This window comes from Vespa crabro, chromosome 9, assembly GCF_910589235.1.
Source record: "Vespa crabro chromosome 9, iyVesCrab1.2, whole genome shotgun sequence".
In the NCBI taxonomy this organism is placed as follows: domain Eukaryota; kingdom Metazoa; phylum Arthropoda; class Insecta; order Hymenoptera; family Vespidae; genus Vespa; species Vespa crabro.
The window spans coordinates 2,732,501-2,752,500 of NC_060963.1; the positions used below are offsets into that span (position 1 = coordinate 2,732,501).

The 20,000-nt window shown below is 29.7% G+C and overlaps 3 protein-coding genes across 7 annotated transcripts in view; 2 read left to right on the forward strand and 1 right to left on the reverse strand.

Moving 5' to 3' along the window:
• The window catches only part of LOC124427073, a 2,358-nt gene extending 585 nt beyond the window's left edge, over positions 1-1,773 (reverse strand). The window contains exons 1-3 of one of the 3 annotated variants that reach the window (XM_046969538.1): positions 1,106-1,773; positions 279-966; positions 1-132 (exon numbers count right to left, since the gene is read on the reverse strand). The exon at positions 1-132 is cut by the window's left edge and continues 585 nt beyond it. In XM_046969538.1, coding sequence (XP_046825494.1) covers positions 285-929 — 645 coding nt within the window. In that variant the 5' untranslated portion in view covers positions 930-966; positions 1,106-1,773 and the 3' untranslated portion in view covers positions 1-132; positions 279-284. Of the gene's footprint in view, positions 133-278; positions 1,010-1,105 lie in introns of all 3 variants that reach the window. The other 2 variants (XM_046969537.1, XM_046969536.1) reach the window with 2 other exon arrangements.
• Positions 1,774-1,958: 185 nt separating this feature from the next.
• On the forward strand, positions 1,959-5,780 carry LOC124427076 (ubiquitin-conjugating enzyme E2-17 kDa). Its single transcript, XM_046969541.1, has 6 exons — positions 1,959-2,284; positions 3,767-3,830; positions 4,015-4,046; positions 4,235-4,312; positions 4,403-4,508; positions 4,784-5,780. Exons 1-6 carry the CDS (start codon positions 2,261-2,263, stop codon positions 4,921-4,923), a joined length of 444 nt encoding a protein of 147 aa, XP_046825497.1. The 5' UTR covers positions 1,959-2,260; the 3' UTR covers positions 4,924-5,780.
• A 4,346-nt stretch (positions 5,781-10,126) lies between these two features.
• Positions 10,127-20,000, forward strand: part of LOC124426801 (progestin and adipoQ receptor family member 3) — a 12,394-nt gene continuing 2,520 nt past the window's right edge. The window contains exons 1-8 of one of the 3 annotated variants that reach the window (XM_046968932.1): positions 10,127-10,641; positions 13,748-13,861; positions 13,934-13,960; positions 17,552-17,724; positions 18,231-18,387; positions 18,516-18,668; positions 19,099-19,378; positions 19,937-20,000. The exon at positions 19,937-20,000 is cut by the window's right edge and continues 101 nt beyond it. In XM_046968932.1, the coding sequence (XP_046824888.1) occupies positions 10,603-10,641; positions 13,748-13,861; positions 13,934-13,960; positions 17,552-17,724; positions 18,231-18,387; positions 18,516-18,668; positions 19,099-19,378; positions 19,937-20,000 (1,007 nt within the window). In that variant the 5' untranslated portion in view covers positions 10,127-10,602. Of the gene's footprint in view, positions 10,642-13,747; positions 13,961-17,551; positions 17,725-18,230; positions 18,388-18,515; positions 18,669-19,098; positions 19,379-19,936 lie in introns of all 3 variants that reach the window. The other 2 variants (XM_046968931.1, XM_046968933.1) reach the window with 2 other exon arrangements.

Below are 20,000 nucleotides of genomic sequence, written 5' to 3' on the forward strand. Positions count from 1 at the left end.
TTAATATCAATCAATTAGCGATCAAATTTATGCACGTTCGATGACTCCTCTTCTTTTATTTTTATATAAAATTTAATATGAAAAAAAAATTTATATAAAATCCAATTGCCATTGCACTCAATATTATTCATCCTGTAACATATCGAAAAAGAATATTCCAATTATGGATTAATATGATTTTGGATGAGTGAATAGGGGGAAGAAAAAAAAAAAAAAAAAAAAAGAGAGAGAAAAGAAAAAGAGAATTTTGTCGAATATCGATTAGAAAGGAGACAGACCATCATTTATTTTTTCTTTCTTCTTCCGTCGGAAGAATTACAATTTTTCTTTGGCGCCTCGATAACGATATTCTGGGGTACGAGAATGTCTTGCCATGGTATCTCGAGGTCGTCGGGCACGCATGAATCTTTTTTGTCCGTAGGTGGGACACGGATATTGACCGGTTTGTCCAATGCAAGATCTTCCCATGGTATTTCGACGCTCGAATCGCAACATACTGGAACGATATCTCTCGACGGTGAAATAACGTTGGTGATCAATAATTTGTGCCAGGGTAATGTCATAAACCCGTTCGATTCCTTTTTCTCCGATTCGTCGAAATCGATCTCGACGGGAATCTCATCTTCCTTTCCATGATCGACCGAGGAGACATCAGTCGTACGAATTTTTCTTTCCACAGTCGGTAATGCAATGTCCTTCCATGGTAACTCGATCTTCGAGTCGCAAAGGATCGAAACATCCGAGAATTCTTTTTGAAGACGTTGCATATAAGGTTCATGCCATATCTCATCGTCCGGATTTACGTTGAATACCAACGTTTGCCTTTTTCTCTTACAACGATCGCGCTGTTTTTTCTTATATTGAGGGATCTTATTTTTCCAACATTCGCAACCAAATTTTTTCACTCTTGTCACCGTACCTTTATCCATTTTATTTTCATTCGTAGGTTTACGTCGTCGCCATCTTCTTCAACAAAACGTCAGCCCTTTTCTCTTTTGATTTTCTTTACCTTTTGTATGATATATATACATATATATATATATATATATATACGTATATATCGTATATTAGAATGAAAATGTCTTCCGTTCGATCATAACCTTACCTTTAATGTTATTTCCTTCAAACGACGTTACGTCTCGTTTGTTTCCAAGGAACATCGTACGTTCGATGTGAACGCAGCTGGATAATATAATTTTCATTGTTGGTTTATTTTTTCACTCACACTCTCTCTCTCTCTCTCTCTCTCTCTTTTGCTATTTTTTTCACCTTCTCTATCTATGATATCTATATATATTTTACAAGACGCAATGTCGTATTTCAATAGGAAATGAAAAGGGTATAAGACGTATGTTTGTATTTATGTACATATATAAATTTTTATGATTCGGCCTGTGTTACTTGCTCGCCGAGTGTGAATCGATCTTAATGCGTGATTCACGCTCAAAGGGTAATGACGATGACGCGCTTTGGGGAAAGCACGAATGCCGTCGGTGCGGATCGAGACACACGGAATGGTATATACATACGTATGTCGTCTCGTATAAGAGAAAGAAAGAGAGATAGAGAAAGAGAAAGAGATAGAAATAGAGAATGAGAATGAGAAAGAGGCGCTTGCGTCAGGGTCGGCTGAAGCTTCTTGACGAGATGGAAGAGGAGGAGGACAAAATGGCGAACGAGGACGATGAATAGAACGACGAGGTGGAGGAGTAGGAGTAGGAGTAGGAGGTAGAGGAGGAGGAGGAGGAGGAGGAATAGAAGGAGAACGACGATGAGGTGATGGTAGAGGAGGAAGAGGATGAGGCTGTGAAGAAGTAGGGTAGGAAGAGGAGGTTGAGGAGGAAGAGGAGGATTCGTTGCGAGTGTGCGAGAGTATCGACGCCATCTATCGGCGGATGCTCGTATAACGCGAAAAATTCTACTAGTTGCCGATAAAAGGAAATCCGTGGTGTGCTTCGGACTCGATTTCAAAATTAAACGCTCGACGACCATGCACAAAATCTCTCGTCGATCGAGATAACCGTTATGTAAATTCATTCGGACGTTGGGTATTCCGGAATCAGTCAGCTGAAGGAAGTTTCGAGAGGTGTCGGGCCGAGATATCGCACGGAAAGGATCGCGAAGCTCTGACTGATTAACGTAGTAAGACTACGTTTAGAAGGCAGCCATCTTGCAATCCCTAATCAAAGATCTTCGGCTAGCGGGTATCGTTCTCTCTCTGGTTTTTTCGGCCAGTTAATATCAACACACAGTTCATCAAATGGCTTTAAAACGAATTAATAAGGTACGTGAACGAATACGCGATAGGAGTTAACGCGTTTCCTATTATCGTAGCATCGGTGTGGTGTGTGTCGAACACGGTTGAACGCCCTTAACGATTTTGCAGTGAAGCAATGTGAGCCACAAGCATTGAAAAATTTTTCTTGGCTTTTATCGTCCTGTTCTTTTTTTTCTTTCTGTTTTTTGTTCTCCTCTTTCTCTTTTCTGTTCCTTTCTATTTCTACGATTAAGTGCAACTCGAGCGAGCATGATTTTTATATGGGTTTTTATATCGATGGGAACTAGTCGCGCACGCGGCACAGTGCCACTTTTTGTGCCAGTGGACTTGACTGGAGGTGACAGTGAATTTCGAAAAATTCTCGGTGGCTTTCTGATAAATTGCCGGAAGTAACGTAAAACCGTGTGTTACTTGCATTTATGTATATATATACACGTCTATATATATATATACATATATACGTGTATACATGTATATAATATATAAATGTACATGCATATATATATCTATATATATACATCTACATATATATATATATATATACATATATACATATATACATATATGTATGTATATATATATATATATATATGCGTACACAAACGTAGCTATAGATATTTACATTCATTGCTGAAATATCATTAATGCCTTTGTGGACATCTTGTGTTTCAAGATTTTAGCTTTCTTAAGTTTTTATCTTTAATACTTTGTTTTCTTCCCTAGAGAAGCAGTCCAATCTTTATGATATAACATTGGAACGGAGCATTCTTCTCTGTTCAATTTTTATGATATATTATTGGAACGGAGCATTCTTCTTTGCCTAATTGTTTTGTATGCACCGCATTGTCACAATGAAACTTGCTATTGATATCAATATCGAAGTTTCAAATAACTATGATAACAAAGAATAGAATCATATAGAAGAGCTCATAGTCATACTCAAATCTTTCTACTCATTGTTGCTATCTATGTGTTCCATGAAACAATATCAATTTGGTCTCTATCATTTAAAAGTTATTCCTATTTTTAATGTAAAAGTTTTAATTGACCTTTTTATACTGATATAAAACTTTGACATTGAAATATTACAAGTTTTCTTTAATAAAAGAATTTATAGAATATAATAGAAGTTCAATGATAATCAAACAATGCATCATATGCAAGATTTTTCTAACGTTATACTTTACCTACAATATTATATGAACAAAATATTCTGAAATATGTGAGCTAATACTAATATGTATGTTGGAGTTACAAAGGATAAAAATAATGATTTAATGTAGAATAGATGGCAGGTCTAACATTAAATAAGTAAAAGAAAAAAAAGTAATCCTCTAAAAATAAAGTATCTTATATAGATATATGAGGTATCATACATCATAAGATTTTATTGACCATCGATAAAATATTAAATTCATTTTCATGATAGAATTTGAAAACAATTATATTTGATAGATTCTCATTTATATCATTTTTATTGGATTTTAGGAACTTCAGGACCTTGGAAGAGATCCACCCGCGCAATGTTCTGCAGGCCCTGTTGGAGATGATCGTAAGTTCTTATATCCTAATATTGTTGAGTCATCATCATGATTTGCGTTTATATCATTAAAGTATTATTAGGTTAGATTACGTTCTTATTACATCTTTAACATTTTATAATGTTAAAATAATATGGATACTTACTGGTATGGTATAATGGCTATAGATATTTATAATATATCCGCTTGTTTTAGTATTCCACTGGCAGGCAACTATTATGGGACCAGTAAGTGTTATATCTTATTTACATTTTCTATTTAAATTAATTATACATTTCTTTTCCTATTAATATTGTTATTTATTTTATAAAATATCCAAAAGCTCATTGTTTTTTTTTTTTCTCAAAATAAATATACCATTTATAAAAATAAAATCATTCTGTTAGAATAGTCAAAAATTCATAATATTTTACAGCCTGACAGTCCGTATCAAGGAGGCGTATTTTTCCTAACAATTCACTTTCCCACAGACTACCCATTTAAACCACCTAAGGTACGTAGATCATATCCCAAAAGTATATTTTTCATTTTTATCCATGATAATACTTAAAGTGAAAGTAATTATAATGGATGATTATTATAGGTTGCTTTCACGACTAGAATCTATCATCCTAATATCAACAGTAACGGAAGTATTTGTTTGGATATATTAAGATCGCAATGGTCACCAGCACTTACTATATCAAAGGGTACGTATTATTTAATTTCTTTTTAATCGATATCACCTAATATAATTAAACTTTTTTTTTCAAGGCAGCATAATCGGTAATAAAATAGTTTTACATTTTACAATATCACTTTGTACAGTCAACTTTTTATTAACGATTTGGATCAGTAAAATGTACTTTTCCCAATTTCCCTGACGCAAGCCTCCCCTACCCCCTCCCACCCCTCCCTCTCTCCCATCACGAGGATTTACATAATTGGAAATAATGAGGTTGTAAACCCTTGCTGCTGATTTCAGTGTTACTCTCAATATGTTCTTTGCTCTGCGATCCAAATCCAGACGATCCATTAGTACCAGAGATAGCAAGGATATACAAAACTGACAGGGAGAAATACAATGAATTGGCACGCGAATGGACGCGCAAGTATGCCATGTGATGCGCCAATCTCCGTTGACCTCAACATCCGAACGCCACCAACAAGCAGCCCCAGCCTATTGCCACTTATGCATCAGCACAGATTGAAATTAGTTATGGCTCGTCTACTTTTAAACTTAAGCCGCGACTCAGGCCCGAAGAATCCTCTCAGGCAAGCGTCGACGAACTGTGGAGTTTCCCTTCGCCCTGGGTGGCCCGCGAATACTAAGACGTTGCCACGATGGCAATCAAGGCAATTTTAAAGGTGGTCACATACACACACACACACACACATACACATACACACACATACACATACACACACACACACACGCACACACAAACATACACTCATTCACTCTCTTTCACACACATTGCGCGCGTGCACGCACATACACACATACACAAACACACATACACACACGCACACATACACGAACACACAACATTATATACATAATTCAGATTACAAAAAAAGGAAAAAAGGGAAAAAAAATGACAAAAAAAATTTACCAACAAACATGTCCGCTTTGATTTTCATAAATAAAAAAAGGAAAAAAAGAACATATGGAAGTAAAAGAAAAAAAAAAAAATAACATAGGAGAGTGAAAGTAGGATTTGTATTTCAATTGAATAGTTTAATTTTTAATTATATTGTGCTTATATATGGATAACTGTAATATTATATACCTACTTTCTCAGTGAAATGGAAATGGAAAAAAAAAAAATATACAAACAAACAAACCTTCGAACTGACAGCACACCGATTGTTAGTTTAAAAAAACGCAAGTGAGCAATGTTTGCCCGTCCCCTGGAATGATACGGTCACTTTTTTGTAAGACTGGGCTATATATAAATACTAATGAAACTATACCCATACGTTTTGTTCAATTATTAAAATTCCTTACCTCGTCTGACAAATTCTACGAGTAAATTTATAACAATTATATTAAATTATAACATCGGCATTTACTTTTGTTCCTGTTATTGCGCGTAGGTATAGTTTTATCGTCGGTAATATTCTATCGTTGAAAATATTTGCAAGAGGAAAATAAATTAAGGATTGTACTTTTCTTTATTAAATTAACAATTTCAAATTTTAATTCAAAATTGGTGATAAGTAAATTTTTCTATTTTTTTTTTTCTTTTCTTTTTTTTTTTTTTTTTTTCTCATTTTCCACATAAAGTCGATGAAAAATTTGATTTTTATTTCTACAAATAATTTGTAATCCTTTTTTTTTTTTTTTTTTTTTTTTACTTTGGTAATATCAGAATTTGTGGTACCAACGAGATTGAGTAATTTCATTTTGAAATAATTATACCGGGCTGTTTGGCTTGAATAATTAAAGGATATGGATGAATAAGTGAATAAGTAAATAATTAAATAAATAATTAAGAAAATGAATGAATAAATAAATACAAATAAAAATAAAGATTAACATACAAGTTTTGGAAATTGTAGTCATCGATGTTGTTCGTTGATAAACGATAAGTAAAAAAAAAAAAAGATCGGTCCGAGTTCTGTCCGTTTGAAGTTTCCTTATGAAAATCACCTTTAAGAAAAGTAGATTATATAAATATTTCAGTAAAAAGGAACGACAGAGAGAGAGAGAGAGAGAGAGAGAGAGAGAGAGAGAGAGAGAGAGAGAAAGGAAAATGCGATTGTCAGAGAAATGTAAACGAGGAAAGAATTTCCTCTAGGAAAAGAAAGAATTTTTGTCGTTCGTAGTATTATTTACAATATACATATATATATGTGTATATAATACAAACATATATATATATCTATATATCTGCGAAATCATGAATTTGCCGGCCGTTGATATGCAACGTCGTTATACTCATGTTAATATATTATTATTATTATTATTATTATTATTATTATTATTATTATTATTATTATTATTATTATTATTATTATTATTATATTATTATTATTATTATTATACTTATTAATTTTGCGTGCGAGTTTTTCCCCCTCCCCCCGTTTTGTGCGGCAATTTTGCTAATTATTACTTCTAATCTCTAATCTTCTTTAATCCACAATAACGTTATATGCATTACGAGATTATAATCAACGAGACTAATTTAGGAGGATCAAAAAGTCATCGTAAATCTTTTAATATGAAAATTTATCACCTATTATAAATATTATTGTGGTTGAGAAGCTGAGATCGGAGTATTAACATTATCAAACTTAACTTGTATTACTTGCGAAATTGCATAGATGCGTTAAATTGCGATGCGGTAGTACGACGTACATACATACATACCACACGTGCATACATTACATACGTTTAGTATACGTTAAATACGAAGGATATCACACAATACGAGTGCACTAATTTCTTTAAATATATATATGTATATATGCACACATACACACACACACACATACACATACACATACATATATATATATATATATATACATATATATATATATATATATACATATATAAATATTTTTTTTTCTAAGCGATGTTAAACAGCGTTTCAGCTTCTAAATAAGCTTTTCGCCCTAATTCCAAAGCGAGGATTTTGGAGTCAAAGGATGATATCACGTGTTTAGAAGATAAGAGAAACAAACAAACAAACAAACGAGCAAACAAACAAACAAACAAACAAACAAACAAACAAACAAACAAAAAACAGAAAAGAAATCTCTTTAGGTGTATGTCCCTTTACCCTTTACTTTCTCTCACGATGCGATCTGTTTAAGAAAAGAAAAGAAACAAAAAACAAAACAAAAAAATTAAAAAAAGAGAAAAAAGAGAACAAGAAAAAAAGAATTAATAACGATAAATTTTCATTGGTATAGTAAATTGGTCGAAATCGAAATGGCGAGAAAAATAAAAAGAATAAGAGAAATTGTATCTTTTGTAAAATCGCCCGGTCGGATCATTTCGAACGATATATTTATCAATTAATTAATGAAAATGTATTGACTTCTTTTTTTCTTTAATTTATTTACAAAGTAAGAACGAACGAATGACGATGATGATAGTGATAATGACGATGACGATGACGGTAACGACGGTAAGAATAGTCTTTGAAGAAGGGAAATGATAAAAGGAGTAAGGTGAACAAAAAAAAAAGAAAAGAAAAAAAAAGGCAAACAAAAAAAAGAAAAGAGAAAATCCGACTGCCCGACAAATTTTCACAAGATCTCCTTCTCCTCCTCCTCCTCCTCCTCCTCCTCCTCCTTCTCCTCCTTCTCCTCCTCTTCTCTCCGCCCTTCTCCCTTCCTTCCCCCTCGATCCCTCTCTCCCTTTATTCTTCCGATTAATCTATCGTTATCGTTCAAGCGTCTATTAGGAATCAAAAAGAGAAAAGATAAAAAAAAAGAATAAGAAAAAAAAAGAATCAAAAAAAAAAAAAAAGAGAAAAAAGGAAAACTATTCGTGCGTAATTAATTAATAATAATTGATGTCTTAAGCAAACAACAACAATAACAAACAACAACAACAAAAACAACAACAACAACAACAATAACAAACAAAAAATAAAGGGAGAAAGAAATAACAGAAGTAAAAGCAACACGACGAACATTTTGAATAACTTATCTTGTGTACATTTTAGCATTATTAGCCCTTTATATAAATAAAGTCCACATCTGATGATATGACTCTGAAGACTTTATGTGAATTTACCTGGGAATAAATAATAAATAGAAGGATAAGGAAAAAGAGATAAGGAAAACAATGACGAGAATGAAAAAGGTAAAGGGGGAAAAGAAAAACAACAAAAAAAAAAGAAAAAAAAAATAAATAAAAATAAAGATAAATTAATAAATAAAATTGTTATGTTAAAGTAGGATCTATAGATCGTTCGATGCGGGAAAGCGGTGCGCGGCCCGCTTTCACGATCTCGGAAAGATCGAAATTTCTCTCTCTCTTTCTATTTCTCTTTCTCTCTCTCTCTCTCTCTCTCTCTATATATATATATATATATATATATATATATATATATATATCTTTCTTTCTGTATGTGTTTCTTTATCTCTCCTTCTTTATTTGTTTCCTTCTCTGTCTGTTTCTTTCTCATTTTCTCGGGGTATGAGAGGTGCAGTGCGGTGAAAGTGGACGACGCATAGGACGGGGCAAAACAAACGTGTCTTTCTTTACGAGAGGATTACACATTTGAAATATTAGAAAAGAGAATGGTATGAAATATTATTGATCGATAAGAAAGTAAGAAAGAGGGAACAAAAAGAAAAGAAAAAAACAAAAAAGAATTGAAGAAAAAAAAAAAAGAAAAGATTTGCGAAAGTGATAAAGCGTGAAATAAAATGAGGAACGTTAATTTTTCTTTCTCGACTTAATGATGATGATGATGATGATGATGATGATGATGATAATAATGATACATACACACGTAAGTGATATGTACTGTATAACATACAATTATCAACTAACTAAGAACACTCGTGACGTATTAAATCGATGTCGATAATATTATACACGAACTTATAAAACTCTCATTAAATTTTTTGATTATCTGATATATTGAAAATAGAAACGAAAACAATTCGAAATTTTCTATAAAGTAAAGAAAGAAAAAAAATCTTTTTCTCGTTTCGAAACAGATAACCGATAAAATTTATATTTAATATTCTATGTACATAGAATATTATATATATATAACATAAATAAAATGATTATGTATATAACGTACAATCAATTATAATAAATCATAATTATAACAAATAATCAATGAATAATATGACGTAATAACAAATATATTTTTCTCGATTATCTGCTTTTATAATACAAACGTAATATTATACGTGGCAGACGTAAAAGATTTTTGTTTCACTTATCCAAAAAAAAAAAAAAAAAAAAAAAAAAAAAAGAAAAAAGAAAAAGAAAAAAAAAGAAAAAAAAGAAAAAAGGAAAAAGAAAGAAGAAAGAAAAAAAAAAACAAAATTAGAAAGATCTTTCATTATCACGCTTATGTTATCTCGCGTACACGCATATGCGCATGCAACATCTACGTGTACACGTATACGTACGTGGGAATCGAGTAAACAATTTTTTTTTTTTTTTTTTTTTTTTTTTTTTTTTTTTTAATTAATTAATTAAATAGAAATAAATTAGAAAGAAAAAGGAGAGTGAAAGAAAAAGATGAAGAAGAAGAAAAAAAAACGAAAGAAAAAGAAATAAGAAAATGTTTCGAACGTTTTTGTGATCAGAGAAAAAGAGAGAGGGAGAGAGAGAAAGAGAGAGAGAGAGAGAGAGAGAGAGAGAGAGAGTGAGAGAGAAATGGAGAAAGGGAGAGGGAGAGAGGAGGAGAAGAGAAAGAAAAAAAAACGAAATAGTTCATTGGAATGATTCCGAAAGTAACCTCGCACGCGTTCGCCGCCCTTCCGTTTTGCTCGTATCCATTGGTCGATGATCGCGCGCGAGGCTTCGCGCTTTTCTCTCGCGTCGATTCAGTCTCAGTGCCGAGCACGACGCGATCGGTACCGCATAGAAGGAAAACTCTTTTAGACGTCTTCGTCTAAGAGAGAGAGAGAGAGAGAGAGAGAGAGAGAGAGAGAGAGAGGGAAAGAAAGGGAGTAGATTGAAAATGTGCTGATTTATTATACCAGTGAAAGAGTTTCTTATCGACGTACGAATTCTACAATTTTTATAAACGTACATACATATATATATATATATATATATATATATATATATATGTATATATATTATAGTGCATGTATATATATATATATTTTTTTTTTGCCTCCATTAAGGTACGTTTTTCGTCACATTTATATTTATATTTATATTTACGCATTCATCCATTTCATCTCCAAAACAATTATTTTTCATTCCCGTTGCGTTAACGAAATTTAATTAATTGTTACATTTTTTCCTTTCGTTCATCGAGTGCGAAATAACGAATTGGATCAAAAGGATACTTGGTTTCCTTCGAGTATTTAATTCACGTTTCCTTTTTTCCATTGTCATTCTTTCTCCTATCGTTTCTTTTCCTTTTCATTTTTCTCTTTTTATCCTCTTAACGGATAATCGTATTCTTCCCTTCGTTTCGATTTTTTTTTCTTTTTTTCTTTCTTTTTCCTTTTTTTTTCCTTTTTTTGTTTTCATTTCACTTTCTTATTTTTTTTTCTTTACTTATTCGTTTCGCTCCTTTCTCGTTTTGTACTCTTTTTTTCGTTCCTTTTTTTTGTTTCTGTTTTTTTTTTTCTGTTTTATTCTTTTCTTTTCTTTTCTTTCTTTTTTTTTTTTTTTTTATTGGTGCTCGTTTGCCTTTAAAAAGAGACCCGGTCTTTCTTCTTGGTACGTTCCTTTTCAATAAATCACGTGATTGTGTCTGACCTAACTGCCGTCATTATATAGTTGTTAAAGTCATATATAGTTGTTAAAAAAAAAGAAGGATCTATTGAGTCTTCAGTTCGTGTATCATTAAAGTTAACTAAAACGATTTTACAACATTAAATATGATCTCTGCTAATCGTGGTTATATCTAATACGAAGTAACAACAAATAAAATATTGATACCATATTATATCTTTCTATATCTCATTAATTATATATTTCTCTTTTTTTTTTTTTTTGTTTAATCTTTTCTTTCTAATTACTTTTCTCTTTTCTTTTCTCCTTCTTTTTCCTATTTATTTATTTATTTATTTTTTTTTTTTTCTTTTTTATTGGTAAATCGAAAGAAAGGAAAAATGAAGAGAAAACAAAAAAAGAAAAAGAAAAAGAAAAAAAAATAAAAGAAAAAGAAAATCTATACGAAGAAAATCATTTAACGATTTTGTTCGATCGATCCACGTGAACTTTGACCTTGCGCTTATTAAAACGATATAGTACGTCAATACGTATTACAATTCTTAAGTTGACAAGTATAAAGTGAAACTTAAAAGTAAAAGAAGAAAAAAGAAAAAGAAAACAAGTACGTATTAATATTTCATACGTATCACACGAATCAAAAAGAAAACACACATATCCGCCTTTAACTTGTTAATATAGTAGGCAAATGTATTACCGATGATTATAAACGAATAATCTCAATAATAATACTTATGAATTAGATTAGATTATTATTATGAATTAGATTGTTAGCATATTCGAAATTATTCACGTTTACATTGAAATTATAATTAATTCTGAACAAGATCGTTAATAACTTTCACCGTTTTTACCTCTAAACAAGATGACTAAACATTTTCTCTTATCTGTACCTGTCGATCAAATATATATATATATATATATTTATATATATATATATATAAACGAAAGTTATAGTTCAAGTTTAAGCTTTGTTTAACGATTGCTTTCGGTATTTATTTGTAAGAACGTAAAATGAAACCCCATAATATTTGTACTTATATACGAGAGAGAGGGGAGAGAGAGAGAGAGAGAGAAATAGAGAGAGAGAGAGAGAGAGAGAGAAAGAGAGAGGAGATTAAATTCTCTCTCTTTCTCTTTCGACTTTCACATAGATTAAAGTCAAGAGATCTCGAGGAGAGAGTGAACGTCCAACGATCTTTTTCTTTTCTTTCTCTCTTTTTTTTTTTTTTTTTTTTTCTTTTTCTTTCTGTTTTATTGTTTATTTATTTTTACGTTTCTTTCTTTTTTTCTGAAACACACTTAGAATAAAAGAAAAGAGAAGCTAGAACGGGACAAAAAGGTGGAGGGAAAGAATAATTTATAATTAAAAATACATAAAAAGAGTATAGTAAGAAATTCTAGGCCACTATTCGAACGGATATTCGTGATGTCCTCTTTCTTTTTTTTTTTTTTTTTTTTTTTTTTTTTTTTTTTTTTTATTTGTTTCCTTTCTCTATTTCCTCTTCTTCTTTCTCTTTTTTTTTTTTTTTGCTCTCTTCTTCCTCTTCCTTCTCCTCCTCTTCTTCTTCTTCTTCTTCTTCATTTCTTTTTTTTTCTCATAAAACGATACAAATTTTGTTAAATTGTTATTTATTACACTTTTATTTATTCCTTTAGTATTATAATGAAATAATGTTAAACATTTTGTAATATAAATTGTCAATATGTATATGAATACTTTGATCAGTATAAATAATTAAATGTCATAATTATTACAATCGTAATTGCATCATATATATCAGGTATAAATTAAATATAAATATATCATCATAAATATTGATCATTTATTTAAATATAAACGAGTCAATAAAAAAAATGATTAATTATTTATTGGATTGGCCAATAAGTAATGTCGAAATTTTCAATAGTTTATATATTTTTATTTAAAGAAAGAATTGATATTTTTGATTGAAAATATTTAATATCTCGTATATAAATAAATAACACGCGTTATTTTATTTTATATTGAAAAAAAATGTTAATATTATATATATATATATATATTTAATATGTTTTTATATATTAAAAATTCCGACATATTCATTTATTGGCCATCTTATTGAAATTACTTTCTTTTTATTCGAACGTATACCATCATAATTTTTTCTTTCTTTTTCTTTTCCTTTTTTAGAATCGTAATGGATGACAAAAAAATTGGGTTAAGAATTTGACAAAAAAGAAGAAGAAAAAGAAAAAGAAGAAGAAAAGAAACAATATATATATATCCAATAATAATTTTATTTTTTTAATATAAAAATTTGCTTTTCTTTCGCCATTCGTTCGTCGGCTTTAATTTTCATTTCATTAACATTTCTGATCAAACGAAAGAAGTTTTGAAATCAATTTTTGATTGTAAAAAAAATTATTTGCCATAAAAGATTTATTCTCTTTTTTTCTCTCTCTCTCTCTCTCTCTCTCTCTTTTTTTTTTTTGATATTTATTATTTCATTTCGTAATCATATATATATATATGTGTGTGTGTGTATGTGTATGTGTATGTAGAAAACAAAACAAAAGGAAAATAAAGAAGAGAAAAGAAACGAAAAAATAAGAAAACAAACAAGAAAACAAACATCGGCCAGCTCGATGATGAAATTACTGGCAGGTGTGGAGAAGGTGAGCGACCCAATCGAGGACGAATTGCCTAAAGAAAAGTCACATAATAATAATGAAGTTGATGCGATACAGGATCATCTTCAAGGTCTCATCAGAAAGGTCAGTTTGTATTTACATTTGTATTCTCTTTCCTCTTTTCTTTTTTCCTCTTTTTTTTTTTTTTTTTTTTTTTTTTTTTTTTATACTCTTTCAAAACGAAATTAATAACGTCGTTGGCTTCTTCATTCTTTTTTTTTTCTTAATTTCATCGTGCAAATCATTTTGAATTATTCGTATTTGAACGAAAAGAAATGAAAGAAAATCAATACTTTTAGTCGTTTTATTTCTCATCCTTTTTTATTCTTTTTCTCTCTCTCTCTCTCTCTCTCTCTCTCTCTCTCTCTCTCTCTCTCTCTCTCTCTCTCTCTCTCCCTTTTCTCTATTTTTTTCCTTTTCCATATAAATTCAAATCAACATATTACGATCGTTCGACCGTGACAGTAAACGAAATTAGAAAAAAGAAAAAAATATTATTTTTCATTCTTCGAACAAAGATTCACATTGTTTCGTTGATCTGTTAAATTTTTAAACAAACTAGAAACAATATATAAGAATATATCGACGATTTCATAGGATATTCTTAAGCTTTCACGAAAGGCCTTCAAACGCAAAATGATGATATGTGTAAACGATACGCTCCGTTTCTCAATGTCACATTCTTTAACGATCTTTAAGTTTTCACGTTCGACGATTCACTTTATTTATTATCATTTTGATAATATCGAATTATATGCGCGCGCTCATTTCTATATATCTGTGTATATGTGTTGAAACGTTCGTATTGTTATAACTATTAGATAAAATGAAACAATGAATTTTTTTAAAATGTCTAAGTCGATCATGATTCGAAAAATCCCACCTATTGATATAATTATTAGAGTCAATGGATCAATGAATTTTTTTCTGGTAGGTCTAAGTCGATCATTCGACTGAAAAATTTACTGCAATGGCGAAACTCGTTGCTATGTCATTTTATACAAGTATCTATGAATATATATATATATATACACATATATGTACATATATACATACTTGCTAGCTCGTTGGCATAAACTTGACATACTCTGATGATAAACCGGTCCCGTTGTGGCCTACTTTGACGCTTTCCTATCTCGCGATATAGACATCCGTATAGACATGATCATATGTTCACCTTTCTTATTAACCTCATTCTCTTAAGTTCGCATTGAGAATCCTTCCGGTTAAAGGGATTTTTCGGTTTTTTTTTCTCTTTTTTCTTGTTATATATATATGACATTAACCATATATATATATATATATATATATATATATATATATATATATATATATATATATGGTTGACGGTTCATTAGTTTTTGGGTTTACTAGGACAATATTGTCACCTGTAACGAGTATGTACATACTCTCTACAAGTATATACATATACTTATTCAAATATTCAATAGCAATTATATAAGTGTTAAGATCATTTGAAAGATTTTACGAAGAAAGATTATATTTCACGTCACACTTTACATAATTAAATTTGTAAACATTGATAAATGTAAAAGTTGTCGCGAAATTTTCTGGTCTTTTTTTCTTTCCTTTCCATTTTTTTTTCTTTTTTTTTTTTTCTTTTTTTTCTTTTCTTGTCTTATTGACCTCGTAATACAACACGTTCGTATGCACGCAAATATATCATTGGAATTTTTCCATTGGATTTGTTTTTAATAAAATGATAAAAAAAGAGGAAGGAACAAAGGAAAAAAAGTCACGTAGAATGAAGCTTCATTCGAATTTTTTTACTTTCCATAGTTATCTTATATTAATATAACATTATTATAATTTACTATACCACATATCTAAAAAAGAAAAAAAATATATATATATATATGTATATATATAAAGGAACAATATGTATTATTGTTCAGAAGTAATTAAATTCTTACCTATTATCAAATAATAAAAATGTCGATACGGCGGAACTCGTATTTACTATCTGTTTAATTATGTTGATTATTATTCATTAAAGCGTTACTGACATTTGCACGTTAATGATGTCTAAGGTCGATTGAAATTACATAACAAAAAACTTTCTTGATTTCCATCCCTCCATTAATTATAATAATAACGTAAAAATGGATTATATTCATTTCGCAACAACGAGACGAACAAAGCCTCGTCTCTTTTCATTGTTCAATATACATATATACATATATATATATATATATATATATATATATATATTTATTTATTAATATATATCAGATATATTATGTAATTAATATATATATATATATATATATCATATCATGTAATTCTTGTTTTCTTTTCGATTATAAAAAAAAGGACGATGAAGCTTTCATTAAATTAAAAAGGAAATATATATATATATTTTTTTTTTCTTATGTATGTACAAATATGCTACATGTGCATGTGTGTGTGTGTATCTGCGTTATTATCGCATGGTTGACTTATGATATATGTCAGTGATCGTCCTCTCTAAGAATTCTTATTTCTATTTTTCCTTTTCTAGTCGCATTTTTTCTTACATAATAGTTGCAATGATTCTAAGGCTAATGAACGATGATTTTATATATGCATACATATTCATGTTTAAGCACATTTATATTACGTGATGGAAGAACCTCGATTATTAATTTCTAAATATTATCGGAATGAAGAAGAAAGGTGAACGAAAAGGAAAAGTTATAGAAATAATGAAATATAATGAAGAAAATTGATAAGTAATTTTAATAATAATTCCTTTATTATTTTATTCGTTCGAGCGATAATCCATTGAATTTTCTTTATAATAATATATATATATATATATATATATATATATATATATATTTAATTATTCATCGAAAATATATATTTTATTTTCATATTAAATTATATAAAAATTTTGATCGACAAATTGATTTAGATCGATCCAAAATTATATTACAATTTAATTTGTCAATGATTTCTTTCTTTTTTTTTATACTTTTTTTTCTTTTTCTTTTTTTATTTAATCACACGTGGCAATATATAATACAATACGATTGAATAACGTTGCAGGATGAATTACGATAACAATTATTGTATCTCGAATAAATATTTATTTTCTCTTTGTTCATTGTATTATACAATAATATGTTGATTATTGTATAAAAGAAATAAAAAAATATTGTCTATTTTTTATGGTACAATCTCGTTTTATGAAAGAAAATATGTTTATTAGAATGTACAATAGAATACAATATCAAGTTATCGTTCGCGTGTTATTAATTGTATTACTATTATTCTTCCTTTTTATGCTCAACGATAATAAAATCATTTTTGTTTTCTCTCTCTCTCTCTCTCTCTCTCTCTCTCTCTCTCTCTCGAAGATAAAAAAAAAAAAAGAAAGAAAAGAATGAAATAAATAAAAGATAAAGAGAGAAATAAAATAAAAGAATCGAATTATTACAGTGATATATAGTAAAGTTACAAATTAATGAAACTAATTGAAAAATCTTTTGAACTGTTCTATTTTTAAATTGTTATATATTATTGTATTTTAATACGTCCGAAAATATGTAAAATTTTTGTTCGAAAGAGAGAAAAAGAAAAACTTGCGAGAAAGAAGAAATCAACAAAAAAAAAAAAAAAAAGAATAAAAAAAAGAATAAAAGTCAAATCTTTTAATCGATATTTTTACAGTGCGATCACGTTCCGACTGATTCGTCGATCAAGGCTGACATATCGCTGAACAATAATGAAGAAAAATTGAGACAATTGTTAGCGTTTAAAGATGCACCCGAATACCTGCAGCACAATCCTTACATACTACATGGATATCGGGGATACTTAACTACAAAATTATGTGTCGAAAGGTATCTACATATATATATATATATATACATAAATACAAACGATATATATATATATATATATATATATGATATATGTATAAGGCTTAAAAGTATGTCATTTGCATGAACGAACTCGGGAAACCTTGATACGTGTCGACTGATGACGAAACTTTGACTGTTGACCTTTGGCAGTTCGATCCCAATGAAAAACAAATTCTTCAGAAAAATTTGCAAGAAAAGAAAAAACGATAAAGAAAAAGAAAGAAAGAAGTTAAAAAAAATGACAAATTTATTTCCATTCTTTTTTTCTTTTTTTTTCGTTCTATCGATCGAAAGATATAAGAAAAAGAAAAAAAATGAAAAAAAAAAGAAAAAAAAAAAAAAAAAAGAAAAAAGAACGAGAAAAAATAGAAATAGAAATGAAAGTATTCGATTTTATTTTCTTTAGTTTCTTTTCTTTTCTTTTCTTTCTTTCTTTTTTATTTATTTACTTATTTACTTATTTATATTTCTTTTTTTTTCCGTAGTATATTCTGGTGGACGAATGAGACGATCAACATATGGAGTCACATCTTTGGATGGATGCTGTTCTTCGGTTTGACCCTATACGATCTTTGCTTGTTAAATATACACGCGCCGTTTGGTGATAAAGTGATAGTAGCACTATTATTGATCTGTTTTCAGGTAAATTAATTGTACTCTTAAAAGCCAATTAACGTTTAATTAACTTAACAAAAATCTTTGTTCCTAATATTCTATCTGTCTCTCTTCTCTCTCTTTCTCTTTATCATCTCTCTCTTTCCCTCTTTTAGGTATGCATGATCTTATCATCAGTCTATCATACATTCTCCTGTCGAAGCGAAAAGGATTATTGGTGTTTTCTGTCTTTCGATCTATTTGGCATAGCACTTAGCCTGTTATCGATTTACATGTCCGGCGTTTACTATGCCTTTTGGTGTCACAAGGTATGTAGAACGACAATGAATCTTATACGTTATAATTAACCCAGATAATTTTTTATATTTAATTAATTACTCCCATACACGATCTGTCATATCGTGATGACAATACGTGATTTTTTTCGTTCTCCTTCTTTCTTTTATTTGTTTTTCCTTGTATTATTTTTATTCTTATATAATATAAATTTAAATTTTTATAATGGCATAAGAAAAATAAGAAGAAGAAGAAGAAGAAGAAGAAGAAAAAAAAGAAGGCACGAAATGATCTAAACAAAGAATAAATCTTTTTCAAAAATGTACGACAGTCGGATTGACGTTTTGTTAAATGCAGGAAAAGAAAAAACAAAAAAAAAAAAACAAAAAAAAAGAAAAAAAAAAAATAAAAAGAAAAAAAATTAACAATAACATTTTAACACGCGCATTATAACTTTTGCAGGATCTACAAAAATTTTATTTGGTGACAGTATTGGTTATATTCCTTTTCGCGATGGTACTGCAGATACCGAAATTGAATGTTAACGGGAACGTGAAGCTGATTGTGTTCGTAGCTTGGGCAGTTTATGGAGTATTGCCAACGCTGCATTGGAGTATTGCAATGGGCGGTATGGACAATCCTATCGTTAGATTGTTACTACCAAGGGTACTTGGGATGTACACGATTAGTGGTTTAGCATTCGTTATATATTTGACGAAGATACCTGAACGTTTCTTACCTGGTAAAATATTTTACAATATTAACATTTGTATATATACTTATTACATTTCTTCTTTTTCTTTTTCTTCACGGTTCAAACGATCAGTCAGTCGACTTTCTAATGTGTGAATTTTCTTTCTTTCTCACTCTCTCTCTCTCTCTCTCTCTCTCTCTCTCTCTCTCTCTGTCTCTCTTTTCATCATCCTAAAAGAGAAATCTTTCGAGATGTGGCTCGTTAATCAATCTCTCTCTCTCTCTCTCTCTCTCTCTCTCTCTCTCTCTCTCTACGAATAATATACATTTAATCGAATTTATTCGTTCATCTTGAATAAGAATAATAATTAGGTACTTTTTATACCTCCTCATATGTTTTTATTTATTTTCTTTTTCGTTTGCATTATTTTCTAATTATCTCTCTGTTCTGTTCCTTTTCTTTTCTTACAAATTTCTTTTTCTCTCTTTTTTTTTTTTTCTTTCTTTCTTTCATTTATTTCATCCTTCTATTTAATTTCTCTTTTCTTTGATTTGTCGTTCCTTTCTTCTTTCTTTTTTTTTTCTTTTCTTTTTCATTGATCCTTAGGCTGGGTCGATTATGTTGGTTCGTCCCATCAATGGTGGCACACGCTGGTCGTGTTGGCACTTTA

Coding starts and splice junctions, on each gene's coding strand:
- LOC124427076 (XM_046969541.1), top strand. CDS start 2,261: ATGGCTTTAAAACGAATTAATAAG. Junction 3,831..4,014: donor AGGCCCTGTTGGAGATGATC/GTAAGTTCTTAT, acceptor CGCTTGTTTTAG/TATTCCACTGGCAGGCAACT. Junction 4,047..4,234: donor AGGCAACTATTATGGGACCA/GTAAGTGTTATA, acceptor AATATTTTACAG/CCTGACAGTCCGTATCAAGG.